We start from the raw sequence: 20,285 nt of genomic DNA, 5'->3' as shown, positions 1-20,285 counted from the left end.
AATGTAAAAATTACAGAGAACACATTAACTGAAAACTTTACATTTGGAAAATTATAAATTTAAAATAATTTCTAAACCACGACAAGTTGTTTTGATCATAAATTAAAATACTAGACTGCTCATTGTTCTTTTTTCTCATTTTGTGTCTCGTTTTTGCAATATTTTGTCGTTTTGGTTGTCTGTCTCATGTTTGTGGCATTTTGTGTTTCCTTTTTGTCTCGCCTGGTTTTCTCTTATTTTTGTAACTTTGGGTTTTGCTTTATTTGTGGTTTTGTGTATTTTTTGTCATTTTGTTTCTTGCTTTTGTCATGTCTCATTTTGGCAATATTTCGTCTTGTTTTCGTCTGCCTCATGTTTTGCTGTTTTTTGTTTCCTTGTCTGTTTTTTTTGTCATTTTGTTTCTTTTGTCATTTTTTGTCGCATTTGCGTAATTTTTGTCTCATTACTCATTACCCTTTGTAATTTTTCTAAATCGAATTTTGTGTCATTTTTGTTTTCTTTTGTCTTGTTTTTGTTTTTTTGTCTTTTGTCAGATTTTTGTTTTGATCATAAACTAAAATACTATATCCTTCAGTTCCAGACATGTCGCTAAAAGTTTTGTGTCTTTGTAGACACTCTGATTTGTACATTGGAATGTGTAAATGATAAACTGAGGCATAATGTTGAAATTTATTTTTCTTTAGAAAGTTTTTCATGATGGTTTGTACAAAGACAATTCCATAAATGTCAACATTTTCAGAATGTATTTTTTGTACTAAAAGTTATTTACAGGTTATTATGCTGTGATTGTACTGGTCACTGGAGATCAAATTGGGCGGATCTAAAATTAGTTTCTCACCACATCTGAAGAGGAAGTGAACAGACTTGCTTCATGCTTTTGACCATTTTGTGATGAGTGAAAAAAATTCTACTCTTATTTTGAAGGAGCCCTATCCGCGTTTTCCGCTCTGCCTCTCGTGCTTCGGTCCAGCTTCGCGCAGCTCCGCACAAGGAGGAGCTCAAAGTACGCAACACCCGTGGATTGGGTCATAGTTTGAGACAAACGTCCCGCAGCAGAAAGATGCAGCGTTTTTATTCTCACATCGTCTCCTGCAGGATCTGGTCGCCTGAGCGCAGAAAAGATGCAAAAAACCCGCAGCTGCAGATGAGTCACAGTAGCAGCAGCCATTAGATGAGGGAGCATGTCTAACCCCATTATGTTCTAACAGGAGATGAAAAGAGGAACCGAGAGCTATTCTTCCTGTCCTGCAGCTACAAGGTCACCAGAAAACCCTTTGTGCTGCAGGAATAGAAAATACCAGCAGAATCTGCAGAAAAAACACACAAAACCCCTCAAAGAAATACATTTATTGGCTAAATGAAAAAAAACAAAACAGAAAAAGCAGCCCTGTGCTTTACATTTCATATCTGGGGTGACAAACATGTGGACTCTTCCTCAGAAATGTCACCGATGGCTTCGACAACATGGAAATAAAAAGATTTCATACCAGCTCTGATAAATTGTATGAAACGCCACTCCAAAAAAAAAACCAAACAAACAAAAAGGCAAAGCTCGTTAATTCTCAAACAGGAAGACACGGTAGAAACGGATGAAACATCTGCAACCTTAAATACAATCAGTCATCAGAGCCAAAAATAAAAAACTCCTCAGAGTCTCTTAAAAGTCAAGAGTTGAGGGAAGATTTCACAGAAGAAAATGATTAAAATTCCCCGCAGCCTTGTGAAGGAAAAACCCCAGAAACATGAGGAAAAAGTGGAAAAACTAAACTAAAACGTGCATCAAATGGAGCTAAAAGTCAATAGTTGGCTGCTAAAGGGAAACAGAAAACCAGATTTCATCAAAGAGAGCTTGTTTAGTAGCTCAAATTCCCAAATTAAAGCTTCTAATGGCTTCACTAAGATCCATTTTGACCTAGAACATGTGTACTTAAGCATTTTTGCCTCATTTAAATGCCAAAAATCAAGAAAAAGTTGGTTTAATTTCATGTTTGAGCTCAGTGACTGCTCTGCTTAGCTAATTTAACTGAGGCTAATCGATAAACTAGCTCATAAATGTGGTGTATGAACCACTTAGGCTTTGCTAACGCTGATAATAATGACATTTTTTAGCCTGACAATGCTTCAACAAGAATAAAAAAGTACAATGGGACAGTTTGCTTTCTATTTTCAGCGTGGACGGTAAAACGGCTGCTTTATACCTTAAAAAAGCGTGAAAATAAAATGAAACCAGAGACTTATTTCAAAGATTCCTCACCGAATACAAACACCCAACTGTGGAATGTTCATTTCCGCTTATAAAACTGTACATATTGCAGTTTTTTTTTCCCACCCAGACGCGTCGCAAAAACATCAAAGCGTCCCGTTCGTCCTTAGATGATTTAAAGGTTCCAGAAAACAAAGAACAAATCGAACCGAAGCCCTTCGACTGTTTGAGGTACGAGACAAAGGTTTCATTCCAAAATAATGAAGAAAAACAGCAAAGTAGTCGATTACGCTCCGAAAACAGCTGCTAAAATGATAGGAACTTAAGTGTTTTTGGAACGAAACCATTGTTTGTAAAAAGAAATTAAATTTAGGAAGCAGTGTGTCAGACATTCCTGTAAAACATCAGAGGATTCAGAACCCTACGGAACCATAAAACGATGACACAGTCAGCGAAAAAAGCAAATGTTTCCTGATTATGACGCAGAAATAAAACAGCAGAGCGACCGCTTTGACTACATGATTGGTGTTTTGGACTTTAAGAGGAGATTTGGTCACATGATGTCAAAATGCGCAAAAATTAGCTAAATATGTTCTAATAGAATCTCCTTTTTCCTCTTAAACTCTGGATTTAAATGTAACCAACATGATCAGTGAAGCAGTTTAGACCCAGTTTCACATTATTATACAACATGATTTAGTTTTTGTTGGTTGTGCTAAAGAAAAATCCCACAATAGACGGTGATTAGTTGGAATTTCGACTGTAAAATTGAATTAATTCATACACAAATGTACAAAGATAAAGTAAAACAGCTTCATGATAAGTCTTTTCGGAGCTTTGCAGCAATAAGGAACCTTGATTTCCTTGGGCTCATAAAAGTCGAGATCACTGTGATGGAACAATCCAAGATAGCCGCCACAAACGCCAACAATATATAATTAAAGCTGCAACTATTCATCTCAGTTCAGGTTTAAAAATGGGAGAAATCTGCAGCTTTTGTGATTAAAAAGTTGAGCTAACCGGCCTCTGTAGCTGCTAAATTAGCCACCACTGGCATACCAGAATCTCAAAACCAAGTTGCATTGTAGGTAAAGTAGGCACCAGTTTTGACTGTTATGAATGTGTGGGTTAAAAAGTGGACATTTCTGGCTTTGCAGCACTGACTTTCACCCTTCCCCCCCAAAAAATATCCACTAAAAGTCCAAAAAAATGTTAAAATGTGGAATGCTAAATTAGCATAGTTAAGCTTTAAACAGAGATATCTGCTAAATCTGTTAGCGAGAGTGTTTACAACAGGACAGAGGTTGGTTAGCTCACCTTTTCTAAGGTAGCTAGCTAATAAGATGGCCTTATTGAGACAAAGTGAATAAAATTACTGAAGAAATGACCATTTTTCAAATCAAAACCAACATATAAATTAGTTTCTGAGATCACTGTGATGGAACAATCTAAGATGGCCACCACAAACAGATAATTAAAGCTGCAACAAAATGCACCTGATGCCTCATTTCACATTAAAAAAAAATGGAAAAATTTGTAGGTTTAGAACTAAAAAGTTGAGCTAACTGCCTCTGTAGCTGCTAAATTAGCCACCGCCAAAATACCTGACTCTCTAAACCAAGTTGCATTGTGGGTAATGTAAGCACCAGTTTTGACTTATGAATGTGCAGGTTAAGAAAAATGCAATTTCTCGCTCTGCTGCACTGTTTTTGATTTTTTCCGTTCAAACTATCCATCAAAAGTCCAAAAATATGAAAAATATGTAATGCTAACAAGACTAAGCTTTAAAAGCAGGCTTCTGCTAAATTAGCCACTGCTAGCACACCTGTATCTATAAAACAAGTTGCACTGTGGGTAATGTAAGCACCAGCTTTGATGGCTATGAATGTGTTATGAATATTTTTTTCTTTCAAACTATCCATCAAAAGCCAAGTTAAGCTTTATACACAGACTTCTGCTAAATCTGTTAGCCAGAGTGTTGACAACAGGACAGAGGGTGGTTAGCTCACTTTTTCTAAAGTTAGCTAGCTAACAAGACGGCCTTTATGAGACACAAAGTGAATCAAATTACTGAAAAACCAGCACAGAAATGAGCCATGTGTTTCTGTAGCAGCCAGAAATTGTGTTTGGACCAAAAAAATCATCACTTATTGTCTCTAAAAATAATGTAGACCAACAACATAATCAGTTTTTCTGACATTCGGCTGGACAAAACATGCTATCACCATGTAAACCACTGTTTTTACCTCCCAGATGGGTCGGCTGGTTGTAGCCGCCAGCCTGAGGTGGAGTTTAATTCATTATCAATATCTCTGAGGGATTAAATGACTTATTCCTGACTTCTGTGAGAGTCTGAGGGCAGTGAAAAGTGATATTTTTTTTTACACATGAACAAAACACAGTCATGCTTAGTTCATTCTGTCAGTGCAGAAACTTTGCAGAGGCTTTGACTGACATTAACATTTGATATTTCCTTACTAAACACAGTGAAGTGAAACACTGTCAGACTTTAAAAAACAGCTAAAAAGAGGTTGGTCCATGGAGGCGATGCACAGTTCCTCCTGCTCCTCCTCATGTTCAAGTCTTTTTTTTTTTCTCTTTTCTTTATTTCAGATATGTGATCCAGTGATGAGTAGTGAAGCTCTTCATCCTCCTTCGTCCTCCTCAGATGTGAGTTCGGCTTCATCCTGTTGATACAAACACAGCGGCGGGGCGGGACGTCACACACTCTGGAAAATGTGTGTGCTGGTGTCGTACATTAAAAGCTTCTTTATTCCGAAACACTTCATGGTAACTCTTCACTGTCACTCTGCACATTCAGCTCCTACTGCAGCCGGATAGGAGGAATTATCACATTTACAGAGACCGATAATCAATACTCAATCACGCAGTATAGCAACACTTCCTGATCTGTAAGTCGGCATTTAGCTCCTAAATGTTACCAGGCTTGGAGATGTAAAGACAAGGAAGCTCTGACCAACAGCATTTACCAGTTTAATAACACATTAAGCTTCCTGTCATAAAAAATAAGCTCATATCTGGACGAATTATTGCTTATCACAACGGATTATTTAGTTTGTTTGGACGTAAAATGTTTAGTCTTGAGGTTTTGGTGTTTTTCTCTGGTGACACCAGTGTAACAAGCACTTTGAGTGCCCCAGTCTCTTCCTTGTAAAGCTTTATGTCTGACCTTAACTCATTAAGTCCTTTAAGGAAAAATGGGTCTGGGTTCTTATTAGGGATGTGCGCGACTAGTCGTTTAATCGTTTAACCGCCTACTCATTTATTAAACGTTTAGTATTTTACTAGTCGGTTAAACACTAGTGTGCCCCCCTAATTTTCCTTATTTTTGTCGTATTTTCTGTATTTATTTGTAATTTCTCTGCAACAGTCATAGCGTTTTAACAATCATCGTTTGTTGGTTCTTGAGTGATTTACGTTAATTCGCCTCCATCCAGTCCGACTCTTTTCACTGTGGAGCCTCAGAAACATCACAAGATTTAATTCAATCAGCCTCCCTTCTATCTGCGCTATCATCTGTCCAGCAGCCTGTAGCTCATTTCCTCTCAAAAGCCTTTTAAAACCGTAATTGTGCCTCTAATTTCCCTGGTTTCCTGATCTCCACCCCGACACACAAACACACGGACGCACACACAGTGAGCTCATCTGGGTCATTACTGGTGTAAACGCAATCAGCTTTTTACACCAAAAAAACAAAAGAAAAACAGCACAAACTGCTCTTCAAACTCAAAATGTGTGCCTGTTTTGATGAAAAATTAAGGAAAATTTCAACATGTTTAAGCCACAAGTTTAAAAGTCTCAACAAGACCAATTATTTTAGGTAAACTACACAATAAAGCTGATTGTTTTGGCTATTAAATCAACTTTCTGGTCAGAAAATAGTAAAAATGTTCCATTACAATGTCTCAGAGCTTTTTCAAATTTTCAGATGTTTCAGTTTCAGAGAAAAGCACCAAATCCGCACAGTAAACAAGCTAAAGCCAGGAATATTTGGCTTTTGTTACATAAAAAAGATGAAAAGTGATTATAAAATTAAGTGAGGATTCATTTGCTCGACTATTTTGCTCGTTTTCTATGAATAATGTATTAAAACTAGGGATGGGAATTTCGACTAATTTCCTAACCGACTAGTCTAAAAAATTTTTTGCGACTAGTCGACTAGTCTATAAAGCCACATAATGACAGTGAAGAAACATTTTAATTTATATTCCGCTCCGTAAGTCTGGATGGGATCTGTAGTGACTTTGCACATGCGCGATTCATCTGTCGTCTGGCCGCGGAGTGATGTGGGTCTCCTCTAATCAGACACTGGGACTGCTGCGGGGTTACTGGACTGACAGCCTGTGCTTTGAGACGTGGAGAAGCTAACAGCAGCACCTGCTGCTCGTTGAGGACAGTAACTGCAGAATGATCCGAGTTTTCCTGTCAGTCTCCAAAATGGCAGAAAAAGTGGCTAGATTTGTCGCTAGTCGCTTTTGACAAAAAAAGTCACTAGGACGCTTTAGAAAGTGGCTAGATTTAGCGAGAAAGTCGCTAAGTTGGCAACAGTGGTTTCTGCTTACACAGCCGACCTTGTTGTCATCTGCTGCGTCAAAATACTGCCAAACGGTGCTGATTTTCTTACGCAGGAGCGTCGCCATCTTCCCACATTACCTTTCCAAACTTTCTTCCCCAAACTGTGTGGCTCTGCCCCCCTGCTACGTGTGCATGTGAGGGGAGGGGAGGAGGAGCAATTCTCTCCCTGGCTGCTCAGCCTGTTTACAAAGAAGCCGAGGCAGAGATGCGAAGAACAAGGTGCATGATGCAGCGTTTAACCGACTAGTAAAATACTAAATGTTTAATAAATGAGTAGGCGGTTAAACGATTAAACGACTAGTCGCGCACATCCCTAATTAAAAATACAAATTATAAAGTAAAAAGCAGCAGAAAAGCTCAAGCAATGGATGTTTGGCTTTTTTTGCTTAAAAAAAGATGAAAAAATAAGTATAAAATTAACTGAGGATTCATTTGCGTAACTAATTAAAGCTTCTTATTGCAGCTGCTGTTATAAAAAGTCCAAATAAACACAATCCGGCTTTGTTTTTCGTGACTGTAGTGTAAAAACTTCATACATCAAATCCTTGAAGCTAAAGCCGCAATTTTTGGATGCTTTTGTTTAAAAATTCACTATACCGATTACAAAATTAACTGACGATTCATTTGCGCAACTAATTAAAGCTTCCTGCTGCAGCTGCTGTTATAAAAAGGCAAAATAAACTTTATTTCCATGACTTAAGTATAAAAACTTCAGATTTCCAACTGAAAAACATCAAACCCTCACAGTGGAGAAGCTGTAAACCAAAAATATTCCACCTTTTTGCTTTAGAAAAGTGAATGAATTGATGAGAAAAATCAACAGAGGATTCATTTGCTCAACTAATTACAGCTTCTTGCTACAGATGCTGTTTGTTTTTCATGACTGGGGTATAAAAACTTCATAGTTTCAAGTGGAAAAACACCAAATCCTTGAAACTAAAGCCACAATTTTTGACTGTTTTTGCTTAAAAACTGACTATACTGATAATAAAATCAACAGAGGACTCATTTGTTCGACTATTTAAAGCTTCTTGCCGCAGTGAAAAACATCAAATGCTTTTGTTAGAGATACCAAAAATGAGAATATTTGGCTTTTTTGCTTCCAATAAAGGAAAAATTCATTATGAAATTAACCAAGATTCATTTGCACGACTATCTGAAGTCCAAACAAACACAGTCCAACTCGGTTTATCATGTTTTTCCTTCCTTATAACCTACTTTCAATCATTTTAACAGCAGTTTTAGGTCACAAATTAGGGCCAAATAAATCAAGTGGTTCTTCAATATACTCCAAGTTAACATTTCATTTGCTTTTTCTTTTAAATAACTTCATTTGAATTCAGAATTTTTCTGCATAAGACACAAAGAAAAGAATTTAAGTAGCTCTTCCTGACTTCTAACTCCGTTTTGACACTTCATGAAGGATAGAAACTCTAAACTGATCATTTATTGTTTAAACTTTGCCATTATCCAGAGTGATAATTCCACCTAAGTGGCCATAAGGAGACGACTAATGGCGGTCTGGGGTTTATTCACTCAGCTCACTTTTAAACCGCATCCAGAAAACAGACGCTGGAGAGAAAAACATCGATTCTGAGCAGAAACGCTGACGACTCGTGGTGCCGTGAAGTGCTTCGGATCAAAGTGGTGATATCATGCCATTTACACCAGAGCTGCTCTCTGACAACTCAGCGGCTAAAAAACAAACTTTGAGAGCAGCTCAAACAAACAACGAACACTTTGAATCAACGGCTGCATCAGTGAAGCAGAGAAACCAGGTTATGAAGCAGGAAGCTGAAGGTTTGCTGCATTCAGGGCAAGAAGGAACCATCATTAAAGTCCAATTTACTACATATTTTACTCAGTATTTATGCTGTGTCTTGACATAATTCACCAAGATTATTAAAGGTTTGCTCCAGTATATTAAATAGAAAACATTACAAAAAGATTTATTATGTTAGAATACATGAAATATTAAAAAGTTATGGACCTTTGCACATTTGATAACGAGCAAAATTAGTTTTTTTTGCTAAAGGAAGCCATGAAACTCAAAATATAATTGATCTCAAACGCAATTTTTCAATAATATTTTCATTTTTTCAGTAATACACGTCTATATTGCAACAATGATAACTATATCCCCAAACTGTTAACATGACAGTGATTAAATTGGGAATTTTTCTTTCTTTCTATTGCAAATAAAATTCATTTTTGTAAGTTAGAGAGTGTTTTTGGAAATATCTCAGATTTTTCAGATGGTTGCGGTTTTGATTTGCAGTTTAACTATTTAGAATCGAGCTTTATTTTCATATTCAGTGCTCGACAGATTTTAAACAAGTGATGGAGCTAGACTAATGCATGAATTTGTAAAAACATTCTGCATGGGCTGCATAACATGCAACATAAACTGCAGCCTTTGCAGTTTGCAAAATGCATTGTTAAAAATTTCAGTTGGATTAATTTAGTCCTAGTGTGCACAATTTGTTTCTAGAACTTTTAAAAAAAAAAAAAAAAAAAAAGCTAGTCACTTTTCTATGCAACATCTTATAAAACAGAGATGAAATAGAGTCTTTGTCCCAGTACATAGCATTTTAAAGGCAGAATGTCAAAAATACAGCCTAATTGTACGCATACTGCATGTATTTCTACGTACTTTGTAGGATCAGATGTAGCACGTACTGAAAGGAGAAAGACAAAATACGCGATTTTGTGTTCTACCAACGTTAGCATGCTAGTATTTGCTAATTAAGATGAAACAGCCGATTTGAACTTCATTAAATCTACAGGAAACAAATAAAAACTAATTACTATGCTGCATAATGTGCAAAACAAATAGCAATTTGCAAATTGCATTGTTTAAAATTCACTTCGAGTAATTTAGTCCAAGTTTCCAGGATTTTTCAGAACTTTTCAACATGCTAGTCACTCTTCTGAGCAACCGTCTTTTGAAGAGGTGAAATAGAGCATCTTTGTCCTAATACATACCATTTGAAATGCTAAATGCCAAAAATACAGCCCAATTGTGCACATACTGCATGTTTTTCTACGTATTCTGAAAGATTAGATGCAGTAGGTACTAAAAGGATGAAGATAAAGTACGTGATTTTGTGTTTTAGCAACGTTAGCATGCTAATATTTGCTAACTAGGATGAAACACAGCTGATGTGAATGTGTTCATTCAATCTGCAGGAAACTAATAAAATCAAAACATTTAGATTCTTTTTTTACATTTTGATCTGACGATAGCAATAGTAGAACAAACAGCTGTTCATCACCTGGTGCTAATAGAAGAGCAATCATGACAGTCCAAACAATAATTGCCAAGATATTTTGAATTTGAATACTTGTTCCAAGGGGAAAAAAACAAAACAATTAGGATTCAACTTCATATTTTTAGAATATTTCATGTCAGTCTAACGATGGACCAATCGACTCCCTTAAAGCTACACTGAAAGCTAAAAACAAAAACCTCCACGGAGCAGAGAGATGCTCTCATGAGGCTCAGATTTCATGGATGTCGTCCATGTTGGCTGAAGCACCACCTTCTCAATCTGTGAACCATCTAAAGACCAGACTTGTTCATTGTGTTCTGTGCCCACAAATCAATAAAAGGACATCACAAGCAGTCCAAACCACAGAGCAAACCCTGGAGTCCTGAATATTCCAGGCTCATTTCTAATGGATGGTACAAAAAAATAAAAGGTAGCTTCAAATATCTGGTTCCTTGGATGCCTTGAATGGAACAGCAACACAGAGCCAGAGCATCCGCAAACAAACTCATTAATTACTTAAACTCAAATTGACTCCAGGAAGCAGAGAGAGAGTGACGGGTTCGGTGATGCAGACGGCCATGCAGCATTTCCATCACAACGAGGGGAAAAGGGTTTACATGTGAGGAGGATGAACACAGGAGGAGCAGAAAACACCACACAGGGAATTAAAAAAAACCAAACACAATCACAGGAGGAGGAGTTAAGTCCATCTCAGAGAGGAAGTGGGGTCCTGATTGGTTGGAGGAGGCAGTGACAGACGGGTGTCAGATCCAAAAACCAGGCAGGACGTTGTGCTCGTGAGTATAAATATATCTTTGGGTGTGTCAAAGCCACCAAACGGCTCCGTTCATTATTTATTTAGAGGGCGAAGGAACACACAAAAAAAAAAAGCGGGAGCGAGAGAGCCACAAAAAAAAAAAAAAGGAAGATGAATACCAGCACATTCACCAAAATAAAAGCGTTAGACGTGCAGGGGGGACATTTTACAGTAAGCCACCGTCTCATAGTCGGTGATAAGAACTGCACCTGAGGACGTCTGTTCTGGTTCTGCTGTCGGACCGTCGTCGTCGTCTTTCTCTGCCGCTGGTTCAGAGCTGCTCTGTTCGGCCTCCAGGACGGCAGGAGGAGGACTGGCTGCTGAAAGACAGGGAAAATAAAGACTTTATTCAACATATAATACTATTTAAAAGTCGCTTAGAAATGTCCTTATTTTTACTGATATCAGGAGAAGTGACACCAAGAGAGCAGCAGTTCATGTAAGCAAAGCCAGCATCAGTCCTGAGGATTCTCTCTGCACGATAATAGATGTAAAATTTATATAAATATATACAGCAGGAGTGTCAAACTAGTTGTATTCAGCCCAGTTTGATCTCAAGTGAGCCGGACCAGTAAAATCAGAACATAATAACCTATGAATAACCACAACTCCAAATATTCCCATTGTTTTAGTGCAAAAAGTGCATTCTGAAAACGTTCACATTTAATGAACTATCCTTTTAAGATACTTAAAGATAAGAAAGCTTTACTGTCCAATATTTCATAATCATGTGCGATTTCACTTTACTACCTTGCCAGTATTACTTTTCACTTTCCTATTCTAGGTTTATTATAGTCTGCTTATCTTAAAAATGCACTTTATTCATGTTTTCAGTGCAGTCTTGCTTACTTCAGTTTTTAATTCCATTTTATTGTCTTTTAGTTCATACATTTACCATCATGATGATGCCACCACCATGCTTCACAGTGTAAATGGCATGTTGGTGATGATGTGCAGTGTTTGGTGTCTGCCTAACAATATTTTATCTTACGACCAAAAAACTCTCTTGTAGTAAATTGTAAAAGCAACATATGAATTTCAACATGCTTGAAGTGGGTGGAGAGTAATTTAATTATTTCTTTTACTTATCTCAGAAAGTACTTGATATCAAAACCTAAAATGTTTGTTTTGAGTTTTCTCTTTACCTTGTGATGGAGCAGCAGGTGTTTCCTGTTCCTGGTACATCGTCTCAGCAGCTTCAGAGGAAGCTTCGAAGAAGGGGGCGGAGTCAGACACCTCACAGGGGGCGGAGTCAGATGGTGCTAGAGCCTGGGAGTCTGGTTCTGGTTCTTTCTGCAGAGTTTCTGGAGGAGAAGAAACATCTGAGGCTGATGGAGGAAGTGAGGAAAAGACAAGGAAACGTCAGGCAGAAAACCAAAGAAACTTAAGAAGAGAGATAAATTTTAAACAGCATTTCACTTCTTTAACCAACTTTCTGTCTAAAGGTTGAGAAAAATCCAGGAGAGACGACAACAAACAGTCAAAGCTTTACTAAAAACAGCAGGGCTACTGCTGCATCCAGATGTTATTTTAAAATATGGGCCGAATCTCACATTCAGATCAATAACAACGATTGGACAAAACCGATAATTTATTGAAAACAGCTCGAAGGACATTCAGCCATTAGAAATATCCCGCAAACACACACACTGGTGTATTTCACTTTTAATATTTATGCTTGTCAAAGAAAGTTTCATAAAATTTCTTTTTATGCTTGGCTTCCTTAAATCAAAATATTTTAAACATGCATTTGAGAAAAAGATTTCCGGCCTCCAACACAGAAAATATTAACATATTTTGAGGCGTCAACATCTTTTCCCGTCCACATTTTATTGCGGCTTTACTCAAGAAAACAGTGTAATTGTGCATTTGTAAACAGCATCAGATAAATAATAAGTTTAAAACATGATTATTTAAAAAGGTATGGAATGTTTTTTTAATGTTTTTAAATTAATTTATCTAATTTATTTGCCAATTCAAGATTGATTTTTTTGTCTTTTCTGTATTTTCCTGCATAAAAAAAACAGCTCCAGTGCACTGCAAATAAAGAAAAATTAAAAAAACAACTAAGAAAGGTATTAATTTATTAAATACATATATGCATTTGTTATATTTAGCTGTTGTAAATAGCACTGCACATCTAAGCATAAAAAGTGATTCTTTAAAAAAAGGTATTTATTTGCCAATTAGAGATTTGTTGATTGTCATTTTTGGTATTTGCATATCAAAAAAAAATTCTCCTAGTACAGCACAATTAATAATAAAAATTATTTTTAAAAAAAACTATAAACACAACAAATAAATATATGTTAGAAAAGCATTATTTTTTGGTATTATTTTTTTAAATATGTGTGCTTAATCCTCCTGTTGTCTTCATTTACAGGCACCAAAAAATATTGTTTCCTTGTCTGAAAAAATCCCAAAATTCAGCAAAAAAATTCCCAAAATTTCAGAAAATTTGCAAAACCTTTCGGAAGAGAATTTCAATGATTCACTAAAAGTTTCTTTAAAAAGTATTATTAAAAAAAAAATTCTCCAAATTTGGCAAGAAAATGGTTGTAACCATTTTTAAAAAATTAGTAAAAATTTTTCCAAAAAAAAATCCTAAAAATATCTAAAGTGATTACATGTATATCAGTAAAACTTGTAATATTTTCTGTAAGAACATTCACATAAAAATCAACCAAAATCCAGCGAATTTCTCTGGATTTTGGTTGATTTTTATGTGAATATTCTTAAGAAATATTATTTTCCTTACCTAAAAATGTTCAAAGATTTTTCCAAAATTTATGAAAATGTGGACATCAGAAGATTCACTGTGAAAATATATTTTTTTCCACATTTTCAAACTTTAAAACGGGTCAATTTTGACCCATAGGACGACACGAGGGTTAAGACATTTAATTTATCAATAATCGGCAATAGAAATATCGACAATCAGAAAAATGCCAAATATCTGCCACAATAATCAGATATTAGTTCAACACATAGCAGCCTGAGCTACTGAAGAATCACTGTAATATAATAATTCTACATTATGTCTACAGTGTTTGGTCAGCCTCCCACCTGTTTCCTCTTTCTGTGGTTCACTGGAGCTGCCAGCCTGGTTCTCCTCCTCCTGGTTCTTCTTCTGTGGTGGGCTGGACTCGGCGCTGGGGGGTTTCAGAGGACTCTCGCCTCCCATGCTGCTGCGAGGCGACTGCATCTCCATCTCTTCCCCCCAGTCGGACACTGGCTGGTGTCCGTCCAGCGGTGAGAAGGGGCTGAGGGGTTTTCCTCCCTCCGGTGAGTCCTGAGCCGCAGCCGGCGGGGGGATGTGGACCTTCGGCCGAGGGGTCCGCTGCTCTTTGGGGCTTCCTGCCGACGTTGGTCGAGAGCGGTGCTTTGGGGATGCCGTCGAGGAGTCTTTGCTCTCCGCTCGCTTCTCTTTGCCGGTGTCTTTCTTCTCGTCGCCTCTGGAGTCGTGTTCCAAGTCGCTGCCTTCGTCCTCTCCGTCGCTGGCGTCCTCCCATTCGTCTTCGTCTTCCTCTCCGTCCCCGTTCTTCTCCTCCACCTGTGAATAGAGATAAAACTTTAATGATCCTCAACTAAACCCCCGTGGCAGATACTGCTCAGAAAAAACAACATTTTACATAAGGAATGCAGCACCTAAAAAGTAGAAAAGCAGAGAGATACACACTACCATCGAAAGGGTTTTCTAATCATCAGTTAGCCTTTCAACACCATTAGCTAACACAATGTAGCATTAGAACACAGGACTGACGGTTGCTGGAAATGTTCCTCTGTACCCCTATGGAGATATGCCAGACCTGCCAACCTTGGTGAAATATTTTGCGTACCACTTAACCTCACACACACAGCTCGCGCTCGTGTCAATAGGGACACACACACACACACACACACACACACACTTTTACCGTTTTAACCGCCAGCTGCTGCGGGTGGGGGCACAGGGAATGGGGAGAGAGGCGGAGGAAGGCAGAGGAGAGAGTGGGCCAACAAGGGTTCGGCAGACTCGTGATTCTCCACTACTCTATGATGATTGGTTGAAATTGCACCACTACACTGCTGCATCATGTTGTCAGGCATGAGTATTGCACGTCCACATTTTCTAACAGCACTCACAGATGTCTGCAGCTTTTTGAGTAGTTTAATGAGGCGGAGCGTACCAGCGTATTTTGATGTCAAATTGTGTACCTGCTACGCAAAATGCGTACAGCTTGGCATGTCTGATATTTCATTAAAAATCAGACGTTTCCAGCTAGAATAGTCATTTACCACATCAACAGTGTCTACACTGGATTTATCATTCATTTAATGCTTTCTTCATTGAAAAAAATGCTTTTCTGTGACCCCAAACTTTTGAATGGTAGTGTAGCTAAAGTTAGCTTGCTGTTTTAAAAAATTTAAACAGAGTTATCAGAAGAGAAACCTGCGTTTGTACGATTGTAATCTGAAATCTGGATCTAATTTTGCTGTTTCTCTTTCAAAAATAAGGACATTTCTAAGTGAACCCAGATTTTTTTAACAGTAGAGCATCAAAACATGTCCAGTTTATCTCCCTGCCTGCGATCGGCTACTTCTTTATTCTCGTTAATCCAAACGAAGCCTATTTACCTTTTGTGCTGCGGCAGGTTTGGGTTTATCGTCTTCCTTCTCCGTCTTCTTTGTCTTCTCTTCCCTCTTCGTCTTGTCCTCCTTTTCCTTCTCTTCTTCCTCCTTCTCTGCCTCCCAGCGGTTGTCATGCATGCTGTCAAAGATTCACCAGAGTTGGAAGAAAAACAAACACTGATGTAAAATATAACAAATAAAGAAAATATGCAAATGGACAACAAATGGCAACTGTAAGAAGTAAGAGTTAATTATCAGACAATTAATCAAACACTCATCATTTGACTGATTCCAGCAGCATATTTAATCAAAATGCAACACATATGTAGGTTTCAGCTTCTTCAGTAAGATTTGTGAAAAAATAAACAGCAACAGGAAAGGTGACATTTGAAACGACTAATTTTCAATACCATTTTAAAGATTCTACAGTAATCACAGTATGAAAAAAAAAAGGCACATTTCTACGTTTATCTTCGAAATAATAACCACCCGAGTTATTAACACCAGCACTGCTTCCTGTGAGGTTTGCTGTTCAAGTTTTGAAGCCAAACAAACACCTTAAACATCCCGTTTTAAGTCTAACTCATAGATTTACCTGTAGCTGGGTTTCTGTCCTCGGCCCTTCCCTCGGCTCCGGTCCCCTCGGGGCCCCTGGCTCCGGCCCTGAGACAGGAAGTCGCCGAATGTGGGAGCTTTTGGAGGCCGTTTGCTATCATCTGCGGGAGATACAGACAATAATTATAAATCGGGAAGTTGTTGTCTTTATAAAACTCAAACTAAAAGCAAGAGAAATCAGAGAGGAGGTGGACTGGAAGAGGAGGAACGAGGTGATGGACGTCATCTTAACTAACTTTTATAACCTGTAAAGTGTGACGTGAAGGAGAAGATTTCAGAGGAATGGAAGAAAATTCATGATCCAGATGAGGGACAGACTGTGACAACAGCATGAACATATGAAACGAAGATCCAGAATTCAGACTACAGGCGGACAAACTCAGGATTCTATTCCGATAACTCTGTTTTATTGCTTGGTTTGTATTTTTTTGGCCAACTCACATCTACAAAACAACCAGCACTGCACTGAAGCTTGGAAGATGGATCCTGCAAATCTCAGGAGAATCTAGCGAGTAAAACCAACAAAAAACTAGACGCATGCTCTGAATTCTGAGCATGAGATGTTTCTTTAAAGACCGATACCAATGCCGATAACTAGTGGTAGTTGGATTGCCAATAATCGATACAGAGGCTCCTCGGTTTACGATGTCTTTGACCTACGTTGTTTCGTCGTTATGTGGGAACTGGTTACGTGGAACTAGCTGGCGAGCGGAGCGGACGGATACTCTGTTGTCTGAGAAATATCTCAAGCAGCAGAAACTGAACAAGAAACACAAAGTAGGAAAGGAGCTTCTCTCACAGTGGCCCAAGGTATGCAACGGCTAGTGGCTAAGTCTGGAAAGCCATCTGTAAAACAATAGATAAAAAAACAAAACAAAAAGAGTCAGGAAAAGAACACAGGAGCCCTCGGTTTACGGCGTCCTCGACCTACGGTGTTTCATGCTTACATGGAACTAGCGGATGAATACGTCGTCACGCGGCGCTACAAGACGGCTTTATTTACATTCTCCGGTTGTACTCCACCCACATTTGCTAACTTTCTGCCCTTCATTATGGCTCCTAAGCGCAAGTCGGACTCTTCTGATGGGAGTGCTTCAGATAAAAGGAAAGTCGTCTCCATGGAAGAGAAACTAGATTTTGTAACGGACCCCTACAAAACAGCGATGACGGGAATTGTTTAATTTTGCACGCAGGAACGCGATCACTGTAATAATAGCAGTAATTATACCTGTTTCTTAATAATTCACTCTTAGCACTTTTATTGTCCACTAAGGTCCAGATCTTCAAGATTTTCTAATTATTGTTTTTCAGATTCTGCTTCAGGCTAATCTGTGGCTGCCTGCTAACTTAGCCGCTAGCTGTTAGCATAGCCTTAGCCACTATACTATACTATACTATACCAGGAAATAAGCCTTTATCCATAATCAGTCCATAAAAAATTAAAAACTATAGTAATTAACAGGAAAAAAATACTAATTATGGGCCAGTTTGACAATCGATCTATATGTAACTTTAAATATGTTCCGTTTTAAAAAAGAGAGACGACCTTTAATAATAGAACTGGGCTAGAAATAGTGAATTTAAAGAAGTCTTCTGCCCCACTGCTCTCTTCTTTCTGCTGCTGCAGTCGCAGACATGACTGGTGTGACAGCAAACCGCTGCAGAGTCCATCTGAACATTATTCTGACCGATGGGTCCGAGTGGACGGGTCTGATTTATCTTCACTGAGGGATAAGAATCTGCTTCCACGGTGGTGAAAAGTCATGCGTTAAAGCTCCTTGTAAGGCGATCACAACAGTTGTAGTTATAAACAGAAGTGTTGCTGCAGGAGATAATCTAAACAGCACAGAAGCTTATTTGTATGAAGCAAACCGACGCCTTTAAAGCACCGCCTCTATAAAAACAGCTCCTGTAAGAATTACGAGCTCCATGAAGGCAGGATTTATTATCGTGGGGCTGCATGCTGTAACCAAGCCTCTGGAAGTAATAAGAGTAATTTAGGAATTTATATTTTCGTCGAGGCTTGATAGCTACGCTGATTTCACTGAGGAGGAAAAGAAAGAGGAAGATGCTTGAATGTGACAGAGAAAAGAAGGTGAATAAAAGGATGACGGAGGAACAAATTAAGCAGAAAGAGAAAGAAAAGAGGTGGAAAAAGGGCGAGAAAGCAGCTGAAGTTGAGGCAAGACAAGAGTGAAAAAGTGAGGACAAGGTCAGAGACTGAAGCTGAAGCAGGAGGAGGAGGATAAGAGCTTGAAGGGGAGACAAGAGCAACGGATGTGATAAAAAAAAGGTCAGGAGGAGAAAGATACAAGCACAAAAGAAACCAAGGGATCAGCGAGGAGAAAAGAAGAGGATGAAGACGACGAGATTGAAGGGAGCGGCCCGAGGCGATGGAGAGGACACAAGTCATTCCAGAAATTAGAAATGGTGGAGAAAAAAAAAGAAGAAACACACACATACAGCCATATGGCAGCTTTAATGTGATGAGGGGGGACATCACAACCTGTAAAATACAATCTCACACATGGGAAGGAAATGGAGGAAACCAGCAGTCAGAAATGATTCTCAGGTTTCCGTTCAAATGCAGAGAAGCATTTACAGACTGTTCGACATCCCGGGGTCATTGTGTGCAGTCGGGAGCTTTTGAAGCGTTGCAGCCACCAGGGGAAGATTAGCCATCCTTAAAGACGCTCACCCAGATCCAAGGCAAAACCCCAGAAGACCGTCAGTGAAGTTAAACCTTCACATTTACAATCTGAATGCTGCCTGATTTCAGTTCCACGAGTAGCTAAAATTTACAGCGACTGAGGGAAGAGTTTTGTGTCAAAGATTTAAGAAAATTCTAACATAATTAAGCAAAATAATTAAGAATACTTATATGAGGTGCGACTGTTGCATAACTAGTTAAATTTCCACAAGTATATGACCTAATTTAACACTAAATCTAGTTTTTTTTTAACTTAAAATGTTAACTGAAAACTATTAAATTAGGTTTAAGATGAGCCAGAGATGGTGGATAAACATGCAAACTGCAATGAACAAGTCCAGGTGTCAAACTATAATCCATTTTTCCAGCAAATATCAAAAACAAAAAAAGAAGGAAATATTTTCTTTTAAGTGTTTTTGTTCATCTCATGTGCAAAATACTGAAACTGGATTAGATGGATATAGTGTGTGCGTGGAAAAGGTGCAACAGTTCACACTGCATCAACAAAAAAAAACAATCGCAAAATTACTAAATAATATAAAATAAATTACAAAAACAAGCTCATTTTAACTGAAAGTGTTTTGTTCTCCTGGCAGTACATTTTTGCACTCTTATTTTGACAATTTAATGTTATTTCCTGTCCACTTTCTCAACAGATGTAAGGGTTTTTACTTCAAAGGTTTTCTAGTTTTTGTATTGAACTGGACAAATGAAAAATGGTAAAACCAAACAATAATCACTTCATTACTAAATATTATAATAATCTACATTACTAAAACAACAAGCTAAGTTTCACTAAGTTCTCAAAGTGTGTCATTATACTGGCAGTAAATTTTATGTGTTCTTATTTTGACAGTTTAATGTTACTTCCTGTCCCCGGGGGAACTTCACAAAAGTTTTCTAGTTTTAGTTTGAACTGGGCAAAATAAAAAATAGGGAATAATCTGCGTTTCTGGCTTAATTCTCAACATGAATAGTTGCTGGGAAAACAGAAATAAATGCTCATTTTTCTGGTTTCAAAAGGTGCACGATGGGAAAAACATGTCACACTTTAGCTCCCGGACATAAACGTGGAGGGCTGCCTTGTCATTAGGGTGAGTTTGGTTTCGTGTGCAGCGGCTGTCATGCTTCAGATGGACACACAAACGGAACGCAACAACACAAACACACATCTCAGGCCCATGCTGTGGTCTGACCTGAGGCCCTGCCCCGAGGCTCTGTGCGAGAGGTACGCCCCCGCGCTGCAGAGAGGACACACAAACACGTTAAAGTACGTCCACCACGCACACACAACACCTGAGATGCAGGTAAACACACCGGAAACAACTTTGATCCAAACACTGAACCAAAACTGGTGAGGTGTAAGCTGAGATAAGACGGGTGTAAAGTGGAAAAAAGGCATTAAAATCCACATAACTGCTGTGTTTGATCAAGTAAAATCTTCCTACTTTTATGAAAACA

At 38.2% G+C, this 20,285-nt stretch overlaps 1 protein-coding gene across 1 annotated transcript in view; it reads right to left on the bottom strand.

The window, feature by feature from the left end:
- Window positions 1-1,332: 1,332 nt before the first annotated feature.
- Window positions 1,333-20,285, bottom strand: part of ccdc9 (coiled-coil domain containing 9) — a 37,554-nt gene continuing 18,601 nt past the window's right edge. Inside the window, exons 11-17 of the mRNA XM_051957831.1 lie at window positions 20,021-20,065; window positions 16,095-16,215; window positions 15,506-15,638; window positions 13,955-14,441; window positions 12,034-12,216; window positions 11,098-11,208; window positions 1,333-4,890 (exon numbers count right to left, since the gene is read on the bottom strand). Coding sequence (XP_051813791.1) covers window positions 4,886-4,890; window positions 11,098-11,208; window positions 12,034-12,216; window positions 13,955-14,441; window positions 15,506-15,638; window positions 16,095-16,215; window positions 20,021-20,065 — 1,085 coding nt within the window. The 3' untranslated portion in view covers window positions 1,333-4,885. The remainder of the gene's footprint in view (window positions 4,891-11,097; window positions 11,209-12,033; window positions 12,217-13,954; window positions 14,442-15,505; window positions 15,639-16,094; window positions 16,216-20,020; window positions 20,066-20,285) is intronic.

This window comes from Acanthochromis polyacanthus, chromosome 13 (assembly GCF_021347895.1).
Source record: "Acanthochromis polyacanthus isolate Apoly-LR-REF ecotype Palm Island chromosome 13, KAUST_Apoly_ChrSc, whole genome shotgun sequence".
NCBI classification, from domain to species: Eukaryota; Metazoa; Chordata; class Actinopteri; family Pomacentridae; genus Acanthochromis; species Acanthochromis polyacanthus.
The sequence above is the reverse complement of the archived record's forward strand: the minus strand, read 5'-3'. Positions and strand labels throughout refer to the sequence as shown.